Here is a 27,108-nt window from a genome sequence, read left to right on the forward strand (position 1 = left end):
AAAGCAGGAACTTTGTCACGCTTCTCTTGAGTTAGTGAAATATCTGTATGTCAGTTGAGTATGAGCCATACTACATATTACAAGTCAAGATACATCAATTGAGTAGAAGCCTCATTTCATGTTACAGTTCAGGCCACATCTACTGACACAGTGGAATATCTGTACATCGGTTGAGTACAGTTCATGTTTCCTGTTACAGCTCAGGCAGCATTCCCTGACTCGGGGAAATCTCTGTATGTCAGTTGAGTATGACCCACACTGCATGCTGCAGCCAGTGCCAGGTGGCCTCCTGGTCTGTTAAACTTTCAGTGTTCTTCATTTTAGATCTCAGAGGCACCATTTCTTGGCTATTCGGAATGCTTAACATTCCAGTGTGCATGATACCCTTAATGGCAAATTACTTGGAACTGTTTTTTCTCTGTCTCCTTCCGTTGGTAAATGAACATAACCAATTAGACTGGACTGGTCTGGTAGGACTAAAGGGAAGAAAATTATCAGACAAGACATAATTTTTCCACATTTAAAAAGCATGGTCCAAGCAATGAACCATGGAGGACCCTCTGTGTAAGATAAGAAAAAAAAAATTAGACTAACATACAGTCATGGCCAAAGGTTTGCAACCAAATTGGGCAACATTATAATAATGGGTGATTTCAATTACCCCAATATTGACTGGATAAATGTTATAGCAGGGAGTGCTAAGGAGGTAAAATTTCTAGATGTAATAAATGACTGCTTCTTGGATCAACTAGTCCAGGAACCAACGAAAGGAGCTGCTATTTTGGATCTAATTATAGTGGAATGTGGGGCATAGTACAAGAGGTAACAGTGTTGGATCCTTTCTCATTTTTAGTAGGTTTTTTTTCATAAATGTATTGGTATCTGTTTGGAAAAATGAGGACATATATTATCAGTTTTATAGCATTTTAAATGCAGAAGATTCTGAAACAGATACTTGATACAGTAAACCTTAGCTAGAGCATACTAAAGACATGCTGTTATTTATGTGTACGGACAATTCTAAATTCTGAACCTGTTCCGTTTCATCTGTGCCACCTGAATTTTTATTGGCATTCCTTTGTCATAGTTTTTCACAGTGAGAGTTGAAGTACAGTATGCATTTTCTATGTGACTGGGCTCCAGTTATGTTCTGTGGAGGAAAAGGACTGGTAGACGTGAACGGAAGAAAGTCTATGATACACTTGTTTTGTCTCCTTTTATAAATAGATTGGCACTTACCAAATTGGATATTTTGGATGTATTTTCGGAAATCAAAGTTGGAGTTGCGTATAAGTTGAATGGCAAAGCTATACCTCATTTTCCAGGTAAGATTTGAGTTTGTGTGTCCTGGAGGTTCTCATAGCTATACCACGAGCTAGAGAGGATTATCTTAAAACTCATCTCTGTGGGTAAAATAGTTCATTACTTGCAGAAATGAGCATTTATAAAATTACTTCCCTATGTACTGGTGCCTGAAATTGCTTAAGGTTATCTGTATTTTGAAGAAGGTAAGATTAGCAAAGAGTTTATGTTTAGGTACATACTTTTATATTTTTAACAGCATGCAAGTAGCTTTCCTGTCATAATTTTCTGTTTTTGTTTTTTTATTTATTTCTGAACAAATCAAGTTTACTTAATGTAAATTAAACATATGAAAATAGTATTTCTTATTTATCACCCCTTCGAGAGAAGCTCCACTGGCTCCCCATCAAAGAGAGAATACACTTCAAGGTCCATACAATGATCCATAGGATCATATCAGGAGAATCCCCTACCTATATGAACAACTTGATAGACCTTCCAATTAGAAATAGATCAATATCATCACGAACGTACCTCAATTTACACCTTCCCAATTGCAAGGGTATCAAATACAAAACCTACTATGCATCCAGTTTCTCCTTTTTGGGTAGTCAACTTTGGAATGCTGTACCAAGACCCATCTGAGCAATTAACAACTATTTACCATTCAGGAAAATGCTGAAGTCCCATTTTTTTCAAGCAAGTTTACCCTAATGAACCAACTTAATTCTGCCAGCTCACCTACACTACTCCTGCTCTAAAGATGACGCTGACTTTGACACCAGTTGCACCTCTGACCTTATTTTCAAATCCCCTTATACTCAATCCCCTATCTTCTCTTCTCCATCCTTTTATACCTTATCCCTCCCTATCTCCTTCACCAATCCTCTCCTCTCCTTGACTACCTCCCCTATTCCAATTCATATACTCTTGGGCACTGTTGCCATTATGTTTATCACAGGTTATAACATTCTTCTTACATGTCTTTTGTAATGCTTTTTTTTTTTTTTTTTTTTTACTATGTAAGCCGCACTGAACCTGCTATATGTGGGAAAGCACGGGGTGCAAATGTAATAAATAAATAAAGTAACACATGCAAAAAGAGGCAGTGAGCCTGATGGTTGCTGCCTCTTTTTGCATGCGTTATTAGAGCAGGAGGAGGTGACCCTTGCTTTCTTTTATGCTCCCAATGACCATCAGGATACCTTTTTTTGACCAACTCCTATTGGCCATGCAGGCCTTTGCGAGGGACCAGATTATTTTGGCTGGGGACTTTAATGCTACTATGCAGCCTGTTTGGACCGTTCTATTCCCCCTTTGGCTGCTGATTATAAGCTATCTCAGGCACTTGGTCATCTTGTTGAGTGCCTGGGGCTATATGATTTTTGACAGTTTGGTTATCATCTGTTAAAAACCATACTTTTTATTCCCATTCACAAGCTACTTACGCGTTTAGACAATAATTTTCTGGATAAGACTTTGCCAGATGTGGGTCGTTCTTCCTCTGTAGGTGATATTATTATCTCTGACCATGCTCCGATGCAGGCCACTATACCATCTTTATGTGAGGAGATCAGAGAAAGAAGGTGAACTTTTAATAATGTGTTACAAGATGCTGAGCTCTGTAAGGATTTTATCACTGTTTTGAGAGATTATTTTGATCTTAGCATGGACTTTGGCCTTTCCTTGAGTATGGTCTGGGATGTCTTTAAGGCGGTTTCTTGGGGATACTTTCTCCAAAAAAGCCAGTCAGCATTCTAAGGCTCAGCGAGCCCATTTGACTCAATGTTTTGAGCAGCTTGGCCCTTTGTGTTGGTGTCGGATCTTCGGAAGCATCAGGCTGTCTAATTAGAATTAGATTCAGGAACGTTTCATCATTTTTATCAGACTTTATATACAGCCGATGATACTATCAATTCGGAGGCTATTGATAGCTATTTGAAACACATGGGTTTTGCTGCCGTTGTCCCAGCAGGGGGGGGGGAGGTCTTGGAGGCACAGGTCACGGTGCAGGAAGTTTTTACAGGTTATCATAGATTCGCCTACTGGCAAATCTGCTGGATTGAACGATTTCACTAATGAGCTTTTTAAGGCTTTTGCTGTAGAATTGGTGCCCATATTGGTCTCAATTATAAATTGTGAGTGAGAATCGCTGCCCCTCTCGATGATGGAGGCTGGGCTGGCTTTCATTCCAAAGCTTGATAAGGACAAAACGAATTGTGCGTCCTACCGTCCTATCTATATCTTAAATACCGATGTAAACATTTTAGCTAACGTATTGGCCAATTGATTGGCTGGGCTGCGCCCTGCCTTGATTCATCCAGATTAGGTGACAAGCTATGGATAATGTGCGCAGGATGTTCATGTTAATGATAGGAATTCTAGTTTATTTCCCATTTCATGGGGCACTTGTCAGGGGTGTCACCTTTCTCCTCTTTTATTTAATATGGTTATGGAGCCCCTTGCTCTGGCTATCAGGACTAACCTGGATATAGGAAGGTTTCTAATGGGGGATCGGGGCTTTAAAATAGCGATGTTTGGGTTGAGGGGAGAGGGTGAGGGGTTTATTGACGGCTTTGTCCCATTTATAGTCGGTGCATACCTACTGCCTGAGATTGATTGTTTTCTTGCTCTCACCTTAAAAAATTTTTTTTTTTAAATTGATGTTAGTTTAGGCGAGCAGGGAGTTATGGAATCAGGAATTTGTGGGATGCACCGATGTTTCTTTTTGTGGTTTGGGGATGTGGGTTGGGGGGGTCAGGCTTTGTACACGTATTTTGTTATTGACTATTAATCTATGGGTTTCAATATTCTACCATTATAGCATTTGTTGTGTATTAACAGTTAGTGGGGGGGGGGGGGGGGGGAGATAAATGCATAAAGGTTCGATGGCAGATTATGTTCTGGGCGAGTATTTTGTACATTTTGTCCTTTTCTTTGATGGAATGTTTGAATTCTTATCCTTATCTTTGTAATGGTGTCTCTGTCGTCAATAAAAAATGTTAAAACATAAAAAATAGCGATGTTTTGCAGATGTTGTTCTTTTGTCTATTACACCCCTGTTGACCTCTCTCCCTAATTTAATGAAAGAGATTGAGGCCTATTTGGTTGTCTCTGGGTACCAGCTGAATGCCATTAAGTCTGTGGGTTTGGGAGTTGTGCTGGCCCTTCATCTGTTGGAGACACATCAGTTTTCCTTCCCTTTTATATGGCTTTCGATTATGCCAATTTGTGTCGAAAGATGGGCGCCCTTCTCGTTTGAAAATAAGCCTGGTTGTGGATCCACCTTGAACAGCATTTGGTGGGCAGTCGTTTGTTGAAACATCTTATTTGGCTCCCGGGAAAGTATAGGAGTTTACTTGCTGGTTTGTGTCCTATTTCTGCAACTTTTTATTATTGGGACTCTATTTTACAGCCTTTCGTTTCTCCCATATCTTATCATACTTGATCACACACAATCTGATGTTTCCTCCGGGGATGAGAATAAGTCCTTTTGCCCTATGGGCATAGGGGAGGGTTGGCTACTTTGGGTCAGTTGTTTGATGAGGAGGAGTTTGTTTTTATTGATGCCCTAGATTATCAGTTCTCACCTTCTGATAGTTATACTTATGTTCAAGTGAAACATTTTTTGATTACTCCCTCGATTAGATCTTGTATTTTGCAAGAGGAGACTTGCAACTAACCTACAAATGCACTCAATCTGCAGCCCCTTATTACCTCTCTACCCTCATCTCCCCTTACGCTCCTACTCGTAACCTCCGCTCACAGGACAAATCCCTCCTCTCAGTACCCTTCTCCACCACCGCCAACTCCAGGCTCCGCCCTTTCTGCCTCGCCTCACCCTATGCTTGGAATAAACACCATGAGCCCATACGCCAAGCCTCCTCCCTGCCCATCTTCAAATCCTTGCTCAAAGCCCACCTCTTCAATGTCGCTTTCGGCACCTAACCATTGTACCTCTATCCAGGAAATCTAGACTGCCCCCAATTTGATTGACTGCACTTTTTTGTCCTTTAGATTGTAAGCTCCTTTGAGCAGGGACTGTCCTTCTTTCTTTGTTAGATTGTACAGCGCTGCGTAACCCTGGTAGCGCTTTAGAAATGTTAAATAGTAGTAGTAGTAGTTATTTGGAGGATTTGTGTGAGGAAGGGCATTCATGGGCTTACTACTTGCCTTTATGCTTTTTTGGCTAAAAGAATTAAGTTGTATGTTCTTCACTGGGTGAACTGAGAGCGGGAGTTGGGTGTCACAATTTCTGCTGACGATTGGCTTGTTTTGGAGAAATAGCTGTTAAAGTGTTCATTAGCAGTTTCACTCAAAGAAAATGCAATTAAGGTCTTTTACCACTGCTAATCATTCCTCCACTTAGCCATCTGAAGTTAGATGTGAAAGATACTGTAGCATAAAAATGGGACCATTTTAACCAATGCCAGTTGCTGTCTGGGAATCTAATTCCTAAACAAAAATTTGAAAATTTGACCCACAATGTTCATCAATTTACACTGTAAATGTACAGCGCTGCGTACGTCTAGTAGCGCTTTAGAAATGATTAGTAGTAGTAGTAGTGAGCAGGTCTAATTAACTATAAGAACAATTTTCAAAAGCCATTTACATGTGTAAAAAGGAGTTATGAATATTGCCCACCCTTAAACCAGCTAAAGTATCTATGCTCTTTCAAAACACAAAACTATCTTGTTATAGGTTGGTGATGGAAGATCTCCCATTCTGGAGACTGGTCCAGTAATTGGTGGGAACACTTTTCCTTTGGAAACCTCTATACAAAGTCTTGGGATAATGATTGATTCTAACTTAGGTATAGCATTTCAGATTACCAAGTTAATGAGATCAGTATTTGGTATGCTGCAAATGTTTCATTCAATTCGTATTTTTTTTTTCATTTGATAATTTGCAAAAATAAAAATAGTCCAAGCAACCATTTTGTCACGCTTGGATTGTTGTAATACACTATATCTGATTCTCCCTAAAAATGTGTTAACTAGGATACAAATGCTTCAATATATAGTTGAGAATCTTATTTTATTTAAGGCAAAATTAGGGTTACTTCTTTGTTGAAGCAACTGCATTGGTTGCCAGTTATAGCTGGAATGGAGTTTAAAATCCTTTAAGTTTCTCATAAAATCTTGCATGGGCTAGGATCAATTTATTTATCTCTGTATTTGAAATTTAGAACTTCTTCCTGTGCAACTCATTTGATTCACATTAATAAAGTAAAGTAGAGTTACCTGCTGTCTCTGATTTTAAATTAAAAACAACGTAATTGATCTTTTAAGGGAAAGGCATTGCATTCTGAAAGTAATAATTTGAAATGTTGTAAGATGCTGAAAACTTGGTTGTTTGGGAGGGTCTTTCTCTCTCTCTCTCTCTCTCTCTCTGGATATGTGTATATGGCACCCCGACATAATAGACCATACAAAAAAAAAAAACCGACAAAAAAACCCCAACAAAACAGCCTAAAACCAAAAAAACCCACAACAAAACAACCCAAGACAAAATAGACTTTTAAAAGCTGGGTTATGTTTTCAAGCAGATTTATGATTCTCACTAGATACCAAGTGAAGTCAAGCCGTAGGCAGGTGCCAGGACTTTCAAGTGACAAGCCATGGACTTTCTCAGTAATTTATGGCTCCTCCACTTCTTTGTACCCTTCAAATTCATACCATTCAAAAATAAATCTATTTCATCAGGCCCTTTTGTCAGGAGTCTATTTTGTCAGGGACTTTTATGTCGGGAACTGTTTTTGTTTGGAACTTTTTTGTCTGGTTTCTTTTGATCAGGTGCCTATATATATATATATATATATATATATATATATATATATATATATATATATATATATATTTCTCCGAGGACAAGCAGGCTGCTTGTTCTCATGACTGGGTTGACGTCCACGGCAGCCCCTCCAACCGGAGCAAAAATCTCGCGGGAGGTCCCACACACAGGGCGCGGCCGTCTTCCCGTCCATGCGTGACCGTTCCCGCTCAGTTTTTTGCTTTCCGCACTGGAGAGAGACGCGTGTTCGTCCCTCTCCTTGTCAGTCCCGGAAAACCGGTTTGCAGCCTAGTCCGCGCTTTATTTCTTTATTTTCTTCCCTTTCGTTAAAAAAAAAAAAAATTTCTGTTTCCCCTCGTTTCTTTAGTTGCGGGGTCGCCTCGTCGCGACCTTGTGGCCGCACGGTTGTTTCATTTTTTTCTGGTGTGCTTCTCACCGCCACCATCGACGATTTTGATTTCGCCGACGCGATTTTTCCGTCGATGTCCTCAAAGGTCCCGAGCGGATTCAAAAAGTGTGGTTGGTGCGGCCGGCAGATCTCGCAGACCGATACTCGCGCTTGGTGCCTCCAGTGCCTCGGCCTGGAGCATAATTCCAAGGCGTGCACCTTGTGTCTCGGCTTACGGAAGCGGACACAGGTGGCGAGGCAAGTTCTTCGGGACCGTCTTTTTGGAACTTGCGCCGCCCCTTCGACGTCGACCTCGACGGCATCGGTGTCGACAGCCGGGTCTTCGGTACCGGTACCGATGTTGACGGCGCTGACTATGGCATCGGCCCCAGGAGCACAGGTTCCCTTGGCCCGATGACCTGCCAGCGACGGCGGTGGTGAGCGACCGCGTGGGCTGTCCGCCCCGGCCACTCCCACTGCTAAGGGCCATCGGGACCGAACCCTGTCGGATCCGATACCTCGAGGCCGTGGAGACTCCACCTCCTCCTCGTCTATGCTGCGGAGCGCCGATGACGGGCATAGGAAGAAAGCTGCCAAGAAACACCGTCATCGGTCGCCCACGGCACAAGGGGCTGGCAGCTCTGGGACGTTGAGAGAAGACTCGACCCCCAGGAAGCGGCAGTGCCGGGAGGAGCGCTCCCCCTCTGTTGAAGAGGTGTCGATGCGCAGGTCGTCGGGTACCTCGGTACCGTCTCCTGGACCCGGGCAGTTTCCAGCACCGATGCCCACACTGGCCCCCCTGCCTTTCCCGACAGCAGGCCTAGACGAGTGCCTCCGAGCCATCCTTCCGGGGATCCTGGAAGGGCTGATGCGCCAGGACCTGCCGGCACCGGGGGTGTTTGCGCCCTCGGTGCTGTTGATGGAGACGCCGGTGGGCTCTGGTCTGGTGGTGAGGTCTTCGGCGCCGCTTGCAGCACCGGTGTCGATTGCCACTCAGGTGGAATCCCTGTCGACGTCGATGGAGGGAGCTTCGTCCCCGCCGGCGCGGGAGTCCACCTCTCGACGCTATCATTGAGGACGTGGTTCCTCGCAGTTGAGACGGGCCCGGTTGCGGTCTGAGCTGAGAGAGCTCATGTTCGACACCGAGGAGGAGGCCTCATGGGGGGAGGAGGAGGACCCCAGATATTTCTCCTCCGAGGAGTCTGTGGGCCTTCCCTCCAACCCCGGGCCTTCACCGGAGAGGAAGCTCTCACCTCCTGAGAGCCTCTCCTTTGCCTCTTTTGTTCGGGACATGTCTATCAGCATTCCCTTCCCAGTGGTTACTGTGGATGAGCCGAGGGCGGAGATGCTCGAAGTCCTCGACTATCCATCACCACCTAGAGAGTCTTCTACATTACCATTGCGCAATGTCCTCAAAGAGACACTGCTTCGGAACTGGTTAAAGCCATTATCTAATCCCACCATTCCCCAAAAAGCGGAGTCCCAATACAGAATCCACTAAGACCCGGAGTTGATGCGGCCTCAATTGCCTCATGACTCAGCGGGGTCATGGACTCTGCTCTCAAGAGAGCACGGAGTTCGAGGGATACTGCCTCGGTGCCCCCTGGGCGGAGTCTCGCCCTCTGGACTCGTTTGGGAGGAAGGCCTACCAGTCTTCCATGCTCGTGACCAGAATACAATCATACCAACTCTACACGAGCATCCACATGCGGAACAATGTGCAGCAACTGGCGGACCTGGTTGACAAGCTCCCCCCGGAGCAGTCCAGGCCATTTCAGGAGGTGGTCAGGCAGCTGAAGGCGTGCAGAAAATTCCTGTCCAGGGGTATCTATGACACCTGTGATGTGACATCCAGAGCTTGCGGCCCAAGGTATAGTGATGCGCAGACTCTCCTGGCTGCGTGCCTCTGAGCTGGACAACCGCACCCAGCAGCGGCTGGCGGATGTCCCTTGCCGGGGGGATAACATTTTTGGCGAGAAGGTCGAGCAGTTGGTGGACCAACTACACCAGCGGGAAACTGCTCTCGACAAGCTCTCCCACCGGGCGCCTTCCGCATCCACCTCTGCAGGTGGACGTTTTTCCTGGGCCCGGCAGGCTGTACCCTAGGCCTACAACAAGCGTAGGTACACCCAGCCGGCCCGAAGGCCTCCTCAGGCTCATGGAGAGTCCCAGCGCGCTCATTCCCGTCAACAGTGTGCGCCTAAGCAGCCCCCTGCACCTCCACAGCAAAAGCAAGGGGACGAGCTTTTGACTGGATCCATGGGAACATAGCCGACATCAAAGTAGCTGTGCCGGACGGCCAGCCAGTCGGGGGGAGGTTGAGTTTTTCACCAAAGGTGGCCTCTTGTAACCTCCGACCAGTGGGTTCTTCAAATAGTGTGGTGCGGATACACCCTGAATTTGGTCTCCACCCCACCAAATTGTCCACCGGGAGCTCAATCCTTCAGCTCCCATCACAAGCAGGTACTTGCAGAGGAACTCTCCGCCCTTCTCAGCGCCAATGCAGTCGAGCCCGTACCACCCGGGCAGGAAGGGCAGGGATTCTATTCCAGGTACTTCCTTGTAGAAAAGAAAACAGGGGGGATGCGCCCCATCCTAGACGTGAGAGGCCTGATGGACTTTGGTCCTGGGGACCTGAGGAACTGAGTTCGATTCCCGGCACAGGCAGCTCCTTGTGACTCTGGGCAAGTCACTTAACCCTCCATTGCCTGCCTCATTGAGCCTGCCATGAGTGGGAAAGCGCGGGGTACAAATGTAATAAAAAAATAAAATAAATAAATGAACAAGTATCTGGTGCGGGTAAAGTTCAGGATGCTTTCCTTGGGCACCCTTCTCCCCATGATTCAGAAAGACGATTGGCTATGTTCTCTGGATTTAAAGGACGCTTACACTCACATCCCGATACTGCCAGCTCACAGACTGTATCTCCGATTCCGTCTGGGGACATGTCACTTTCAGTATTGTGTGCTGCCCTTTGGGCTCGCCTCTGCACCACGGGTGTTCACAAAGTGTCTCGTGGTGGTTGTGGCGTATCTACGCAAGCTGGGGGTGCACGTGTTCCCGTATCTCAACGATTGGCTGGTGAAGAGCACCTCAGAGGCAGGAGCTCTTCGGTCCATGCAGTGCACTATTCAACTTCTGGAGCTGCTGGGGTTTGTGATAAATTACCCGAAGTCCCATCTCCAGCCAGTCTAATCTCTGGAATTCATAGGAGCTCTGCTGAATTCACAGACGGCTCAGGCCTATCTTCCCGAGGCGAGAGCTCAGAATCTCCTGACCCTCGCTTCCCAGACCAGAGCGTCTCAGCAGATCACAGCTCGGCAGATGTTGAGACTCCTGGGCCATATGGCCTCTACAGTCCATGTGACTCCCATGGCTCGTCTTCACATGAGATCTGCTCAATGGACCCTAGCTTCCCAGTGGTGCTAAGCCACCGGGAATCTAGAAGATGTCATCTGCCTGTCCATCAGTTGCCGCAATTCGCTGCACTGGTGGACAATTTGGACCAATTTGACTCTGGGACACCCATTTCAAATTCCGCAGTCCACAAAAGTGCTGACGACGGATGCATCTCGTCTGGGGTGGGGAGCTCATGTCGATGGGTTCCACACCCAGGGAGTGTGGTCCCCCCAGGAACAAGATCTTCAGATCAACCTCCTGGAGCTCTGAGTGGTCTGGAACACACTGAAGACCTTCAGGGATCGGCTGTCCTGCCAAATTATCCAAATACGGACAGACAATGAGGTTGCAATGTATTACATCAACAAGCAGGGGGGCACCGAATCTCGCCCTCTGTGTCAGGAAGCCGTCAGGATGTGGCGTTGGGCATGCCAGTTTGGCATGCTCCTCCAAGCCACATACCTGGCAGGCGTAAACAACAGTCTGGCCCCCCTCCGAAGGGACACCACCTTGTAAGTGGTGGAGGGGCTTCCATGTTTCAATGACTCAGAGGGCTATGCTGAAGGGTTACCCATATCAGACAGGCCTCTGAGGAGAAACCAGACAAAGAGTGTCCCAAATTAGGGAGAGGGGAAAGATGGTGACCTGAAGCTCGTACATTCAACGGCCCAGCTGTCCTCTGAAGTTCAGTTTTTGTTCACTTAAAATTTCCTCTCTGCATTGCAGTTGCCTTAACAGAGGAAGGGGACAATGGGGGGTCAGCCGCCGATGACCAGCGTTTTGTCCCCTGTGCAGCAAGTGTGGGACCGCTGTATGACGAGCTGCCCATAGATGACTGGGTTGATGAGTCCTTTGATTAGCGCCGACGAAGGAGCGTCGATGCTCTTGGACCTGGAAACAACTTCATCGCTCAAAAATCATTTAACCACCATGCCCAAAGGGGTGGAGGAGTGAGTCAGGAGTGTATGCTGAAACGGAAGTCGTTTACAGCTGAACCCGTGTCGGCGGTGCTACTCCTAAACCCTTAAGAGTTATCAGCTTGGAGTTTTTGGCTCCCGTGGAGGTTGCATTGAATGTCATCTGGAGGGTGCTCCAGGACCTGACGGTGGTAGAGAATGACTTTGCTTCAGATATAGTCTTGTTAATGAGCCACATGGATAATCTAATCGAATCATTTGAGAATATACAGCAAATGAAGTTCTACTGAAGTAGGAAACGGTTAAGATTTGAAAATGATAATAAGACCAGAAAAAATTTGAACAAAATGAATATTGTTGTAGATTGTTGTTTTCCCAGAGTTCCAGGTATGACTCCTAATGTTTTTTTTTCCTCTGAAATGATTCCTCTTAATATATTAATTCAAAAGGAGTGAAGCCTGTGAAACTGGGATTACTTTAATCAGCGGGAATTGGATTGGAGATTCAAGGATTTGTATTGTTAAACAATTTCTGGTTTTAAAAGGGAAAAAAAATGAAATCAGGTGTATTACTTTCACTAATATTGGACAATAAGTATGTTTCCAATGAAATTGATGGACTATGCACCGTTATGGTCTTGAAGAAACCAACCAGATGATCAATGTGGAAAAATGATTTAGATAATAATAACTGGGGATAATCGGGTTAATACCACGTTTCTTTGTTTGCTGTTGCTTAAATTGATCTCCTTGTCTTGTTTCACTCTCCCTATTTATTTTGTGGTCTAAGAAAGAGAAAGATTGTACAAAATCCATTTATCTTGTTGAGATTGTTTTCTTCAAATATTGTTTTAATGTACAATCATCTCTGTTTTACTGTTTTGCAAGTGATCCTTGTAAAATGAAAAAATTATAAATAAATGATTTTAAAAAATTAAACAACAGTCTGGCCGACAGGCTGAGCAGATTCATGCAACCGCATGAGTGGTCGCTCCATTCCATAGTGGTACGCAAGATCTTCCAAGAGTGGGGCACTCCCTCGGTGGACCTTTTCGCCTCCCAGACCAATCACAAGCTGCCTCAGTTCTGTTCCAGATTTCAGGCACACGGAAGACTGGCGTCGGGTGCCTTTCTCCTCCATTTGGGGAACGGCCTCCTGTATGCATATCCTCCCATACCTTTGGTAGGGAAGACCTTACTGAAGCTCAAGCAAGACCGCGGCACTATGATTCTGATCGCGTCCTTTTGGCCCCGTCAGATCTGGTTCCCTCTTCTTCTGGAGTTGTCCTCCGAAGAACCGTGGAGATTGGAGTGTTTTCCAACTCTCATTTCGCAGAATGACGGAGCGCTTCTGCACCTCAACCTTCAGTCTCTGGCTCTCACGGCCTGGATGTTGAGTGCGTAGATTTTGCTTCACTGGGTCTGTCTGAGGGAGTCTCCCGTGTCTTGCTTGCCTCTAGAAAGGATTCCACTAAAAAGAGTTACCTTTTCAAATAGAGGAGGTTTGTCGTGTGGTGTGAGAGCAAGGCCCTAGAACCTCGTTCTTGTCCTGCACAGAACCTGCTTGAATACCTTCTACACTTATCAGAGTCTGGTCTCAAGACCAACTCAGTAAGGAATCACCTTAGTGCAATTAGTGCTTACCATTATTGTGTAGAGGGTAAAGCCATCTCTGGAGAGCCTTTAGTAGTTCGATTCATGAGAGGCTTGCTTTTGTCAAAGCCCCCTGTCAAGCCTCCTGCAGTGTCATGGGATCTCAATGTCGTTCTCACCCAGCTGATGAAACCTCCTTTTGAGCTACTGAATTCATGCCATCTGAAGTTCTTGACCTGGAAAGTCATTTTCTTGGTGGCAGTTACTTCAGCTCGTAGAGTCAGTGAGTTTCAAGCCCTGGTAGCCCATGCTCCATATACAAAATTTCATCATAACAGAGTAGTCCTCCGCACTCACCCTAAGTTCCTGCCACAGGTGGTGTCGGAGTTCCATCTTAACCAGTCAATTGTCTTGCCAACATTCTTTCCCAGACCGCATACCCGCCCTGCTGAACGTCAGTTGCACACATTGGACTGCAAGCGAGCTTTGGCCTTCTATCTGGAGCGGACACAGCCCCACAGACAGTCCGCCCAATTGTTTATTTCTTTCGACCCCAATAGGAATGGGGTTGCTGTCGGGAAACGCACCATCTCCAATTGGCTAGCAGATTGCATTTCCTTCACTTACGCCCAGGCTGGGCTGGCTCTTGAGGGTCATGTCACGGCTCATAGTGTTAGAGCCATGGCAGTGTCGGTGGCCCACTTGAAGTCAGCCACTATTGAAGAGATTTGCAAGGCTGCGACGTGGTCATCGGTCCACACATTCACATCACATTACTGCCTCCAGCAGGATACACCGGGCAGTCGGTGTTGCAGAATCTGTTTGGGGTTTGAATCCAACTCCACCCTCCAGGACCCGATTTTATTCTGTTCAGGCTGCACTCTCAGTTGGTTGTTCTTCGTAGGTCAATTTCTGTTATGCCCTTGCCGTTGCGAGGTTCAATTGACCTGGGTTCTTGTTTTGAGTGAGCCTGAGAGCTAGGGATACCCCAGTCGTGAGAACAAGCAGCCTGCTTGTCCTCGGAGAAAGCGAATGATACATACCTGTAGCAGGTGTTCTCTGAGGACAGCAGGCTGATTGTTCTCACCTACCCTCCCTCCTCTCCTTTGGAGTTGCGTTTTTTCCTCATTCCTTTGCTTGTCATTCAACTGAGCTGGAATGGTTGCGCACGGGCGGGAAGACGGCCGCGCATGCGCGGTGGGCGTGCCCTGCATGTGGGACCTCCTGCGAGATTTTTGTTCCGGTTGGAGGGGCTGCCGTGGACGTCAACCCAGTTGTGAGAACAATCAGCCTGCTGTCCTCGAAGAACACCTGCTACAGGTATGTATCATTCGCTATATATATATATATATATGTATATATACAGTGGGGGAAATAAGTATTTGATCCCTTGCTGATTTTGTAAGTTTGCCCACTGACAAAGACATGAGCAGCCCATAATTGAAGGGTAGGTTATTGGTAACAGTGAGAGATAGCACATCACAAATTAAATCCGGAAAATCACATTGTGGAAAGTATATGAATTTATTTGCATTCTGCAGAGGGAAATAAGTATTTAATCCCTCTGGCAAACAAGACCTAATACTTGGTGGCAAAACCCTTGTTGGCAAGCACAGCGGTCAGACGTCTTCTGTAGTTGATGATGAGGTTTGCACACATGTCAGGAGGAATTTTGGTCCACTCCTCTTTGCAGATCATCTCTAAATCATTAAGAGTTCTGGGCTGTCGCTTGGCAACTCGCAGCTTCAGCTCCCTCCATAAGTTTTCAATGGGATTAAGGTCTGGTGACTGGCTAGGCCACTCCATGACCCTAATGTGCTTCTTCCTGAGCCACTCCTTTGTTGCCTTGGCTGTATGTTTTGGGTCATTGTCGTGCTGGAAGACCCAGCCACGACCCATTTTTAAGGCCCTGGCGGAGGGAAGGAGGTTGTCACTCAGAATTGTACGGTACATGGCCCCATCCATTCTCCCATTGATGCGGTGAAGTAGTCCTGTGCCCTTAGCAGAGAAACACCCCCAAAACATAACATTTCCACCTCCATGCTTGACAGTGGGGACGGTGTTCTTTGGGTCATAGGCAGCATTTCTCTTCCTCCAAACACGGCGAGTTGAGTTCATGCCAAAGAGCTCAATTTTTGTCTCATCTGACCACAGCACCTTCTCCCAATCACTCTCGGCATCATCCAGGTGTTCACTGGCAAACTTCAGACGGGCCGTCACATGTGCCTTCCGGAGCAGGGGGACCTTGCGGGCACTGCAGGATTGCAATCCGTTATGTCGTAATGTGTTACCAATGGTTTTCGTGGTGACAGTGGTCCCAGCTGCCTTTAGATCATTGACAAGTTCCCCCCTTGTAGTTGTAGGCTGATTTCTAACCTTCCTCATAATCAAGGATACCCCACGAGGTGAGATTTTGCGTGGAGCCCCAGATCTTTGTCGATTGACAGTCATTTTGTACTTCTTCCATTTTCTTACTATGGCACCAACAGTTGTCTCCTTCTCGCCCAGCGTCTTACTGATGGTTTTGTAGCCCATTCCAGCCTTGTGCAGGTGTATGATCTTGTCCCTGACATCCTTAGACAGCTCCTTGCTCTTGGCCATTTTGTAGAGGTTAGAGTCTGACTGATTCACTGAGTCTGTGGACAGGTGTCTTTCATACAGGTGACCATTGCCGACAGCTGTCTGTCATGCAGGTAACGAGTTGATTTGGAGCATCTACCTGGTCTGTAGGGGCCAGATCTCTTACTGGTTGGTGGGGGATCAAATACTTATTTCCCTCTGCAGAATGCAAATAAATTCATATACTTTCCACAATGTGATTTTCCGGATTTAATTTGTGATGTGCTATCTCTCACTGTTACCAATAACCTACCCTTCAATTATGGGCTGCTCATGTCTTTGTCAGCAAGGGATCAAATACTTATTTCCCCCACTGTATATATTACACATTTTGTTTTAATGATGTAATCTAGATGTAGACCTTTTTGTAAACCACTTAGAACTTAATGGTTGCAGACAGTATATCTGCATTGGTTGCCAATTACAGCTAAAATAGAGTTTAAAATTTTTTGAATTTCTCATAAACTCTTGCGTGGGTTAGGATCAGTTTATCTCCGTATTTGAAATTTAGAACTTCTTCCTGTACAACTCGTTTAATTCACATTAATAAAATAGTTACGTGCTGTCTCTGATTTTAGATTGACAACAATAATAGATCTTTTAAGGGAAAGTCACCAGAATACTGAAATGCTGTACCTATAGTATTGCATTCTGAAAAATTATTTGAAATTTGTAAGATGCTGAAAACTTGGTTGTTTGAGAGAGTCTCTGACTCAATATATGTGTTATACACACATTTTGTTTTAATGATGTAATTTAGTCCTTTTTGTAAACCACTTAGAACTAAATGGTTGCAGACAGTATATAAGCACTGATTGTATTGTATTGTAACACATGCCATGTTAGCCAGATTAAGAGGAGGCATTTCTGGAAGTGTGTTTTGGGCAGGATTCAGGAATGTATGTATGCTATTTTCCAGTCAGATTTAGTTCACACAAAAAGTAAGTACAAAGTTTGTAGGCCAGTTGTACCCATGAACCGTTTTCAAAGGGAAGGTACATGTGGCCTTTCTTTTCGAAAAACTGTAGAGCCCATGAGGGCTTGTTTTGAAAGTTGGCCCCTGTAAAGGAACAGAGAGACAACGTTGATACCTCTCCTGTATGTAAGTGCACAAGTCATAACTTTGAACTTTAAATTTTCAGCAAATCAGGAAGTTTTAAATAAAGTGGAGGTGCAGTATGAGACCCTACCAGGATGGAATACAGATATCTCCAATGCAAGGACATTTGAAGAGCTGCCTGAAAACGCACGGAGATACGTTCGGTTTATAGAAGAGGAGCTTGGTGTTCCTGGTAAATGAAATTGGCTTTCTTCTTTTGCTGTTCCCACAATTGGGATTTCCCAAAATGATTGCTTTGAAATTAGTTTGGTAAAACAAGTCATCCCTTTGAAGCTGGTGGTGCTGCATTTAGATATTATATCCTATCCCATGACTTTCTAATTTCCTCAGGAGTCTTTCATGAGGTACTTTAAATCCATATACACAGCATTGACTGGCTCACCTTTATCCACATGTTTATTCACCCCTTCAAAGAATTGTGGTAGATGGTGAGGCAAGATTTCCCTTGACTCAATCCATGTTGGCTTTGTTTCATTAATCCATACTTATGCATATGCTCTATAATTTTGTTCTTTATAATAGTCTCAGGCTCACCAGTCTATAATTTCCTAGATCACCTCTGGAACCCTATTTAAAAATTGGTGTTACATTGACCGCCTTCCAATCTTCCAGGTACCATGCTTGATTTTAAAGTTAAATTACATATAGCTAAGAAATAACTCTTCAAGCTCATTTTTCAATTTTATCAGTACTCTGGGATGTATACCATCCGGTCCAGGCGATTTGTCACTCTTCAATATGTCAAATTGCCCCCATTACATATATCTTCCAGGCTTACAGAGATTTGTTTTAGTTTCTCTGACTCATCAGCATTAAATACCATTTCTGGCACTGGTATCTCTCCCACATCTTGATGAAGACGGAAGCAAAAAATTCATTTAATCTCTGTGCTATGGCCTCGTCTTCCCTGATCTGTCCCTTTTATCCCTTGGTCATCTTAGCGGTCCAACTGATTCTTTTACCAGCTTCTTGCTTCTAATGTACCTAAAAAAGTTTTACAATGTGTGTGTGCCTCTAACGCAGTCTTCTTTCCAAGTCTTTCTTTACCTTCCTTATCAGCGCTTTGCATTTGACTTGTCATTCCTTATGCTGTTTCCTATTAATTTCTGTGGGATCCTTATTCCATTTTCTGGAGGATTTTTTTTTTTTTTTTAGCTCTAATAGCTTCCATCATCTCACTTTTTAACCATGCTGACTGTTGCTTGACCTTCCTTCCTCCTTTTTTAATACATGGAATATATCTGGTTTGGGCTTCTAGGCTGGTATTTTTGAATAGCATCCACACCTGATTTAAATTTTTGACCTTTACAGCTGCTCCTCTAAGGTCTTTTTGTTTTGATTTTTTTTTTATTCTTCTCATTTTATCATAATCTCCTCTTTGAAAATTAAATGCTAACGTATTGGATTTCTTGTGTGTACTTATTCCAGAGATGATATCAAATCTGCTCATGTTGTGATCACTATTACCAAGTGGCCCCAGCACCATTATCTCCTGTATCAGATCATACACTCCACTAAGGGCTAGGTCTAGAATTGTTCCCCATCTTGTTAGTTCCTGAACCAGCTGCTCCATAAAGCACTTCTTGATTTCATCAAGGAATTTTACCTCCCTAGCATCCTGTGATGTTATTTTTATCCAGCCAATATGCCTGTGTCTATTAGCTGTGCTTTATACTGATAACTATAATATCTGTAAAGTCCCCGAGGTTACCTATTTAATTCTGAGTATACCTTTCCTCAACTTTAAAAACAATTTCCCAGCAAATTCTTATTAGTGAAGATCTCTCCCTCTCTGGAAGTCCTCTCACGACACCTCTTGTTTTAGAGGTTGATTGCAAGGGTCTTCCTTAGCAGATTGTTCGGATCTAATTCGTTTGCTCAAGGGGTTCCTCACATTCATTTCCCCTTTCACAGGATTTGTCCAGAGTGAAGTTTGAATTTAGTTATAAAAGTGCTGATTTTCACTTATTTTGAACCCCCTAAAAGAGTTACAATCAATAATGTCACAAAAAAACTGCATTTTTGTTAGCTGTCTCTTCAGCTAGACTTATTTCAGAGTTGTTAGCCCTATTCTTCAGAGAATATAAGAACATAAGTTTTTCCATAATGGGTCAGACCAAAGGTCCATCAAGCCCAGTATCCTGTTTCCAACAGTGGCCGGTCCAGGTCACGAGTACCTGGCAAGATCTTGAGAACATTACACCAGATTTTATGCTGCTTATCCTAGAAATTAGCAGGGGATTTTCCCAAGTCCATCTTAATAATGGCTTATGGACTTTTAGGAAATTATCCGTACCTTTTTTAAACCCTGCTTAGCTAACTGGTTTTTCCACATTCTCTGGTAACAAATTCCAGAGTGTAATTACACGTTGTGAAGAAATATTTACTCTGGTTTGTTTTAAATGTTCTACTTAGTAGCTTCATTGCGTGCCCCTTAATCCTAGTATTTTTGGAAAAAGTAAAGAAGTTATTTACCTCTACCTGTTCCACTTCACTCAGTATTTTATAAACCTCTATCATATTTCCTCTCAGCCATCTCTTCTCCAAGCTGAAGAGCCCTAGCCACTTTAGTCTTTCCTTATAGGGAAGTCATCCCATCCCCTTTATCATTTTCGTCACCCTTCTCTGTACCTTTTTCTAATTCCACTGTATCTTTTTTGAGATGCGATGTCCAGAAGTGCATACAGTATTCAAGATGAGGTCACACGAAGGAGCTGCACTGAACAAAGGGTTTCAACATATCATCATCAACACCTCATTTCTTTTCCTGGGCTGTGACTCCTAATGTGGAACCTTGTATCATGTAGCTATAGTTTGGGTTCCTCTTTCTCACATGCATCACACTCACGTTAAACGTCATCTGCCATTTGGATACCAAGTCTCCCAGTCTCATACGGTTCTCTTGTAATTTTCACAGTCCTCTTGCCTATTTACACTTGAATAACTTTGTGTCAGCTGAAATTAAGGCTCCTCACTAGTTATCCCATCTCTAGATCATTTATAAAAATGTTAAAAAAGCACAGTCTTCAATTTAGTGGAAGCCAGTATTTTCATCAAGACAGTTCCTCCTTTTTTCCCCATTTAATTAAGTTTTTATTCTGTTTCCTTTTATAGAAGATGATTATGGTAAGGAAAATGCTACATTTGCTGGATGTGCTTTAAGGTCCTCAGATATGGTAGAAATGACTAACAGGTTGGAAGATCCAATAGATTGTCTATTCTCTTTGTTGGGAAAAAGAAAAGTGAAGAAACGACTAAGCCTACTATTTCTCATTGTGCTCAAATGAAGTGATTTTTCTTTTTATAATCTTCATGGGCAAGCAGTATTTCGAGGTTTAAGGGCACATTCTACTAGAGGTATAACTGAATCTCACTCTTATTGCTTTGCTACGTCCCACGGGTTCTAGCCCAACTTCTGTCACATCTTTCCTTAAAGTTACAGTTTAACTTTTGACTCCATGGATAAACTATCTTCTCATGTTTTTGAAGTTGTTATTGGTTGAAGTTTATTATCCAATTTAATGGAAAGCAAATCACCTATATTCACTGTTTGTCATTTGAAATAATTAAATATCTAAGGGTGCATGGTGCTCTTATAGAGTAGAGTCCACCAGTCTTTAATCTCTGTTTCCATCTGCTGGTTAACATGCATAAACCACAGATTCTGGACTAGGCTAGTAGGAGTAAAGGGAAGAAAATTAACAGGTAAGAATAATTTCTCCTTGAATATTGCTCTGAAATAATAATGTAATGTAAATATTTCAGTAAAAAAGAATCTGGAGCAGGAATTCATGAGATGGGGCTGAGAGAGGATGAGGCCAGGAGAGGTTTTGCAGAGGGGGCCATGGAGACATGTAGTGGCAGGCAAGAAAGAAGATGCAAAAGCAGTGACAGGTTTTGGGATGGCATGAAATCAGTACAGGGTATTATTGGTTGTGAGGATGCACAGATTGTATCACATCAAGCTGGATATTCAATACTACAGGAGGGAGGCAAAATGGGCATTGCAGCGCTGCGTACGCCTTGTAGCGCTATAGAAATGCTAAATAGTAGTAGTAGTATCTGCTGTCATATATCCAAAATTCAAAATATTCTATTTTTTGTGTAATGGAATTTCAATTCCTCAGATTTATTTTTGTCTCAATAGCAGACGAAGGACTTTTCCTCCAGGAGTTTATGCAAACCTTTTTTTAAACTTAGATACACTAACCGTTGTTACCACGTCCTCTGGCAAAGAGTTCCAGAGCTTAACTATTCATTGAGTGAAAAATACTTTCTCCTATTTGTTTTAAAAGTATTTCCATGTAACTTCCTTGAGTGTCCCCTAGTCTTTGTACTTTTAGAACAAGTAAAAAATCAGTTTACTTCTACTCATTCTACACCACTCAGGATTTTGTAGACCTCAATTATATCTCCCCTTATCCGTCTGTTTTCCAAGCCGAAGAGCCCTAACCTCTTTAGCCTTTCCTCATATGAGTGGAGTTTTCATCCCTTTATCAGTTTGGTCACTCTTCTTTGAACCTTTTCTAATTCCACTATATCTTTTTTGAGACACGGCGTATCTGTTGCATAAATGTTTAGTACATCTACGGAATCCCCTTCTATGAATGTCACCGCACACCACTGCACATGAGGTTCAAGTAGGTTTATTGGCGTGCTTTGAGTCTTCCACTTGTCCACTTTAGCTGCTCGACTCTTGACATAGATGTGGTCTAGTACTCGCAGTGTTTGCCTTGCTTTGTTTTTATCATTTTTATCCTTTTTTTGTTTTTCTTTCTTGCTTGAGGGTTGGTTGGTTTCTATGGCTTTGCCACAATGAAAGTACACATTAAATACCATGAATAACTGTGTACATCAACATGGGGCTGTAGAGGGGCCCGAGTGTTTTAAGTATCCAGTTGTTTATGGGAGAAAAAGAAATGGGCAGGCCTTTCAGAAAAACCCTCCTTCCCTATCATCCTCTTTGACCCAGGGTGGACAACTTGGGTCCTTGAGGGGCCGCAACCCAGCTGGGTTTCCAGGATTTCCCCACTGAATGTTCATGAGATCTATTTCCATATAATGGAAGCAGTGCATGCAAATAGATCTCCTGCATATTCATGGAGAAAATCCTGAAGACCCGACTGGGTTGAGGACTGAGGTTGCCCACCCCTGTGCTAGACCATTCCAGACAAGTGGGACTGCAGAGACATGTTTAAAAAAAAATAAAAAGGACAGTTTGAAGCTTAGGACTGCCTTGTCTCTTGTTAAGGTTTACTTATTCTTCTTCCTTTTTTTTTTTTTAACTGACTTTAGAGAGGCAGGCGGTACACTGCTTTCTTCTGGGAATGGCCAGAGCACTCGTTACACCTTTGGAGCAGATATAAATGTCTGTGTTGGCATTTGCACACTATTGAGGCTGGATCTGGGGGCCTAAAATAGGTGCCTTTTTGACATTTTTAACATAGGCATCCTGTTATAAAATAATCCCCATATTAACTGCTTTTTGTACATGAAGATAACCTCCACTGAACTGCTGCAGCACATCTTCCTCTGTGTTAATATGTTCCTTTATACATTCATTTGTTTGTTCTCCAAGAAAGCAATGCTATAACTAATCCAAACAATGAACACTTCAAAATAATTTTTCTTTTTCTTTCCCCAGTTAAATGGATCGGCGTAGGCAAATCCAGAGAGTCCATGATTCAGCTGTTCTAAGGATTACAGATACACACTCCTCAAAAGTGTCTTATTCTTAATTGTATCATTAGTAACTTGCCAAGAAAAGAAGATGGATACATGAGGCACTGCATGAGAAGCAAATGCCAGAACTGGGATTTCTGATACCTACTGTTGGCCTCTAAGGGTGGCAACAATTTTGCTCTGAAAAAAACAAAAACTTGAACAGATGAAATACCTTGCAAAATATTTCAGGCCTTTGGTCATGTTGGCATTCATGTTTTTTCACAATGACACTTGCTATTCTAATGCCATTTTATGTTACCCTAATGGGGAAAATATCCAATCAATTCTCTGACATTCTCACTTGGAATAATCTTCAACACTGTGGTTCTCCTTTTTTTTTTTTTAAATTCTCTTTGTTGTCTTTCCTGCCCTTAATGGAGTTATTTCTCTTGAGTTTTTAGGTTTTCAAAAATAATGAATGCAGTTTTGCACAGATAGTTTACCTCTTCATTCTCTGGATTCTTTACAGCAGCTGCTTCTCTGACTAATGATTAAGGAAGGGAGGGGGTGAGAGAAAAGAAGAAAGAAGCTTGATTTTATAATGCTGTTCAAATTGGTGTGACACATCCTGTTCAGGAAAGCGCTGCACTGGATCCTTAATTATAAGTGTACAGCATATAGAAAACTATTCTTTGTAAATTATTTAATAGAAGACACTGAAGCATTTTAAGAAAAAAGCAAATAAAAGGTGTGCCCTTGAGTCTCAATGTTGTATAAAGACCATTTACAGTCATTAAAGTATTATTCTGATAGATTGGAGGCTGACTTGATTCTCTTATCTTTTAATGGGTTTGTTTTGCTAATCTGCGTTATGATGTCTTGATGATCAAATTTAGTGCAGCTCTGAATGTTACTTTGTTTGGAAGTGTGAAAGGGAATTTTGATATACCATGGATACTCACATAGGTTGTCTCCACATAAAAGTCACTCAATCCCTAACTTTCCTCTTAAATACTGAGAAAATGTGATGACTTGTGTATAAGTTGTATGAAGTCCTTTGGCCAGCATCTCCCCTCTCCCCTCCCTTGGAGTCTAGTATTTCATCTCCCAGTCCCTCTCTGGGTCCCATGACCAGCATAGTCTCCCACTTTCCTTCCCTTTGTAGCCACTGTACCCCATACCTCTTCTGGAGCTTCAAAGGTGGTGTGTGCAAATGTGACTGCATGCTTCCATTTAGCAGTCATAATCTTACTATGCATAGATGACTCAAAACATCCTCATCAGGATCTTAAGGAGTCCGTTCCACAGCAAGAGAGAAATCCAGTGACAATTAGGGATGTGCATTTGCTAGCACACATCAATGAATTATCATGTTAAGTTGATTAGTGTGTATTAAAAGTTTTTTAGTAGAACAATTATGTGAAACAAATTCAAACTAATAATACGGCCCTCATTTTACAAGTTCTATTCGCATTTGATGCATATATAAACCAGCACTTAAACATTTATCTTCAGTAAATGTCCTCATTTTACAAAGCCAACCGAAGTGCATAAGATTTGGGGGGGTGGATGCAAAGTCTGAGCATGTTTTGGGCAATACAAAGAAATGGCAATTTCATAGACGTTTATACCCTATTTTAGAAGGGAACTAAACATCTGTCCTAAAAGATTGACATTGGGAGTTACATCCTCTACCAAGAACATTTAGGATTTTCTAAACAGCTGCTATGGAGGAATTAGAGGTGTTGCTCCCTTAATCCCCTGGTGGTTGTGCCCCCCCCCCCCCCCCCCCCCCACATACACACACACACACAATGCCAAATTGGCAAGGGAAACCGGCCATTGTGATAGTGTTGGGATAATTCTCAGTTATGTTTCTAAGGTTGCAAAGATAACCAGTTGTGTGCTGGCTTATGTTGCCATTGTACAACATAACTGGCTATGGGCTAGCTATGAATCCATCAATATTATATATGTTTATTTTTCTAAAATGGATGTTTATGCAAACATCCATTTCTCTGTTTTAGAACAGCCTCTACATCAGCAGATTCTTCTAAAATGGTGAAATCTGAGGGGAATCAAGATGGCACCTTGAACGGATGTGTGGTTCTGTTGCTCCCGAGACTTGACTCTGCTCCGGCGAGAGGTTTGTCTTCCCGATTGCATGATGGGGAAGAGAAAGGGAAAGACGGCGGCCCCTTCCTCCGTGGTACCGCCGCCGACACCCACCACTCGCCAGATGACTCTGGAGAGCTTCGGAGTAGGGACCCTTGGAGAGCAGATGCCCACTTCGGCAGACTCAGCCTTTTTGGGCCTAGAGCACAACATAGGAGTGACGTTAAGTCCTCCTTCCTACACAGCTCCCCCGCGACCCGGAGACGATTTGATGCCTATGGGGTCACGACAATTCGAGGCCTCACGGCCTGTGACGTCTGTGGAAGGAGGACCTATGGGCACTTCAACCCTAGGGAAGGAAACATCTGAACAGGAGCAAGTGCAGGACATTGCTCCTTCAACTCGGGAGATCATAACAGTGAGTACCGGAGGATTATTGAGACCTGCAGTGGTGACTTGAACATACTTTGGGACGCCATTCAAGGCGTGAATAATACTTTATTGTTAATGAATACCTCAGTTAAAGGTGAAATAATGGAAATAAAAAAGACTAATCAGAAACTGTCTGATCAAGTTCAGGAACAGAATGTAAAAACTACAAAGATGGCAGGAGAAATCGAAGAATTAAAAATTTTTTTTACAGCTTTAATTAAAGAAAGAGAAATCCAAGATAGAAAATTGGAATACCTTGAAAATAATGGACATAGGAACAATTTGAGATTTTTGAATTTCCCGAAATCTCCTTTGATTACCTCTGTGGATATGCTCAAGAAATACTTCTGTGATGTACTAGGGATACATGCGGAAAGATATACCCCTATAACGAGGGCCCAGTATATAACTGGAATATCTAAATTGCCTAAAGATCAATCCCAAACTGTTCCTAATCCTAATTTAAACTTGACGGAATTCTTGGAGAGCTCTCTTGAACTTATTACGGAAAGAACGACATTACTGGTAACCTTCGCTCTTGAACCAGATAGGAATAACATTCTTCGGACATATTTTTGCCATATTAATGATTCTTTTTTGGGACAAAAGATACAAGTTTTTCCTGATATGGCACGTAGTACACAAAAAAGGCGAAAAGAATTCTTGATATATAAATCAAGAGTCCTTAAAATAGGTGGATCTTTTTTGTTGAAATTTCCTTGTAAATGCTATGTCTCTTTGCAATGGTGAATTATGTTTTCTTTACACCCAAGAAATTATTAGAATTTAATTAGAATTTATTGAATCTAAAGAAAAGGTTGTTCCGCCTACGGATGTGCCTCCCTGTGTTAAAAAAAAATGCTGTTTAAACCGACTGTGAACATCCGTCTCTCTCTCTACCGTTTGTAATAATTTTACTATAATAGTATTCCATTTAAATGATTTCTTAGTTTCTTGATTCAACTTATGTTGGACAAAATTAATATGTTAATTTCTATATCATATTATTTTGATATAATGTATTATAGTGCCTTATAATATAATTTCTGATTTTTCTAATACATTTGTTTGTAGATATAAATGTAAAATTTAATAAAATAAAATGGTGAAATCTGCATGTCTTAATTCCTTCTTCTATGACTCTAAAATGGGGCTATATATGTTTATTAATAGCAAGAGAAAAAAAATAAAAATTATACTGATTTGAAAAAAATTAGCAAAATAATGTATACATTGATAATAAATGTAAATGAAAAGAACATTTTTCCTGTTTTCCTTTACCAGAAACAGTTTTGGTGTTTGCCCAGTTCAGCACCTCTGATTACATTTCCCCCTTTTTTCTTATTGAAGGCAACCAGTAGCTAGGGAGGATTCATCTAATCTGCTTGTTTTTGGAGAAACACATTTACTCACATTTAGCAGGTATTCTCCGAGGACACTTAAGGAAGATATCACCCCTTTTCCTGAGAAGTTGCATTATAAAAAGCTTGCAATGGACTCGGGGGGTGGGGGGGTCCCAGCAGATAGGAAGAGGTGTGCATGGGTAGTGATATTTTCTCTGAAGTTCTGGAAAAAGTGTTGGAGAAAGGTTCCCATGCTGGCTTCATCAGGTGACATCCCCCATGTGTAGTTACTCACTTGTAACAGATGTTCTCCAAAGACAGGATAGGCTTCCTCGGACATGGGTGATGTCATCTGATGAAGCCAGCATGGAAACGTTTATCCAACTTTTTCCAAAACTTCACAGTTGGGTGACATCATCTGAGAGTC

At 42.9% G+C, this 27,108-nt stretch overlaps 1 protein-coding gene across 1 annotated transcript in view; it reads left to right on the top strand.

Moving 5' to 3' along the window:
• Positions 1-23,610, top strand: part of ADSS2 (adenylosuccinate synthase 2) — a 188,304-nt gene extending 164,694 nt beyond the window's left edge. The window contains exons 11-13 of the mRNA XM_030196473.1: positions 1,228-1,325; positions 17,150-17,299; positions 22,772-23,610. Of these exons, the coding sequence (XP_030052333.1) occupies positions 1,228-1,325; positions 17,150-17,299; positions 22,772-22,824 (301 nt within the window). The 3' untranslated portion in view covers positions 22,825-23,610. The remainder of the gene's footprint in view (positions 1-1,227; positions 1,326-17,149; positions 17,300-22,771) is intronic.
• The last annotated feature ends 3,498 nt before the right edge of the window (positions 23,611-27,108 follow it).

The sequence above is a fragment of the Microcaecilia unicolor genome, chromosome 3 (assembly GCF_901765095.1).
Source record: "Microcaecilia unicolor chromosome 3, aMicUni1.1, whole genome shotgun sequence".
Lineage (NCBI taxonomy): Eukaryota > Metazoa > Chordata > Amphibia > Gymnophiona > Siphonopidae > Microcaecilia > Microcaecilia unicolor.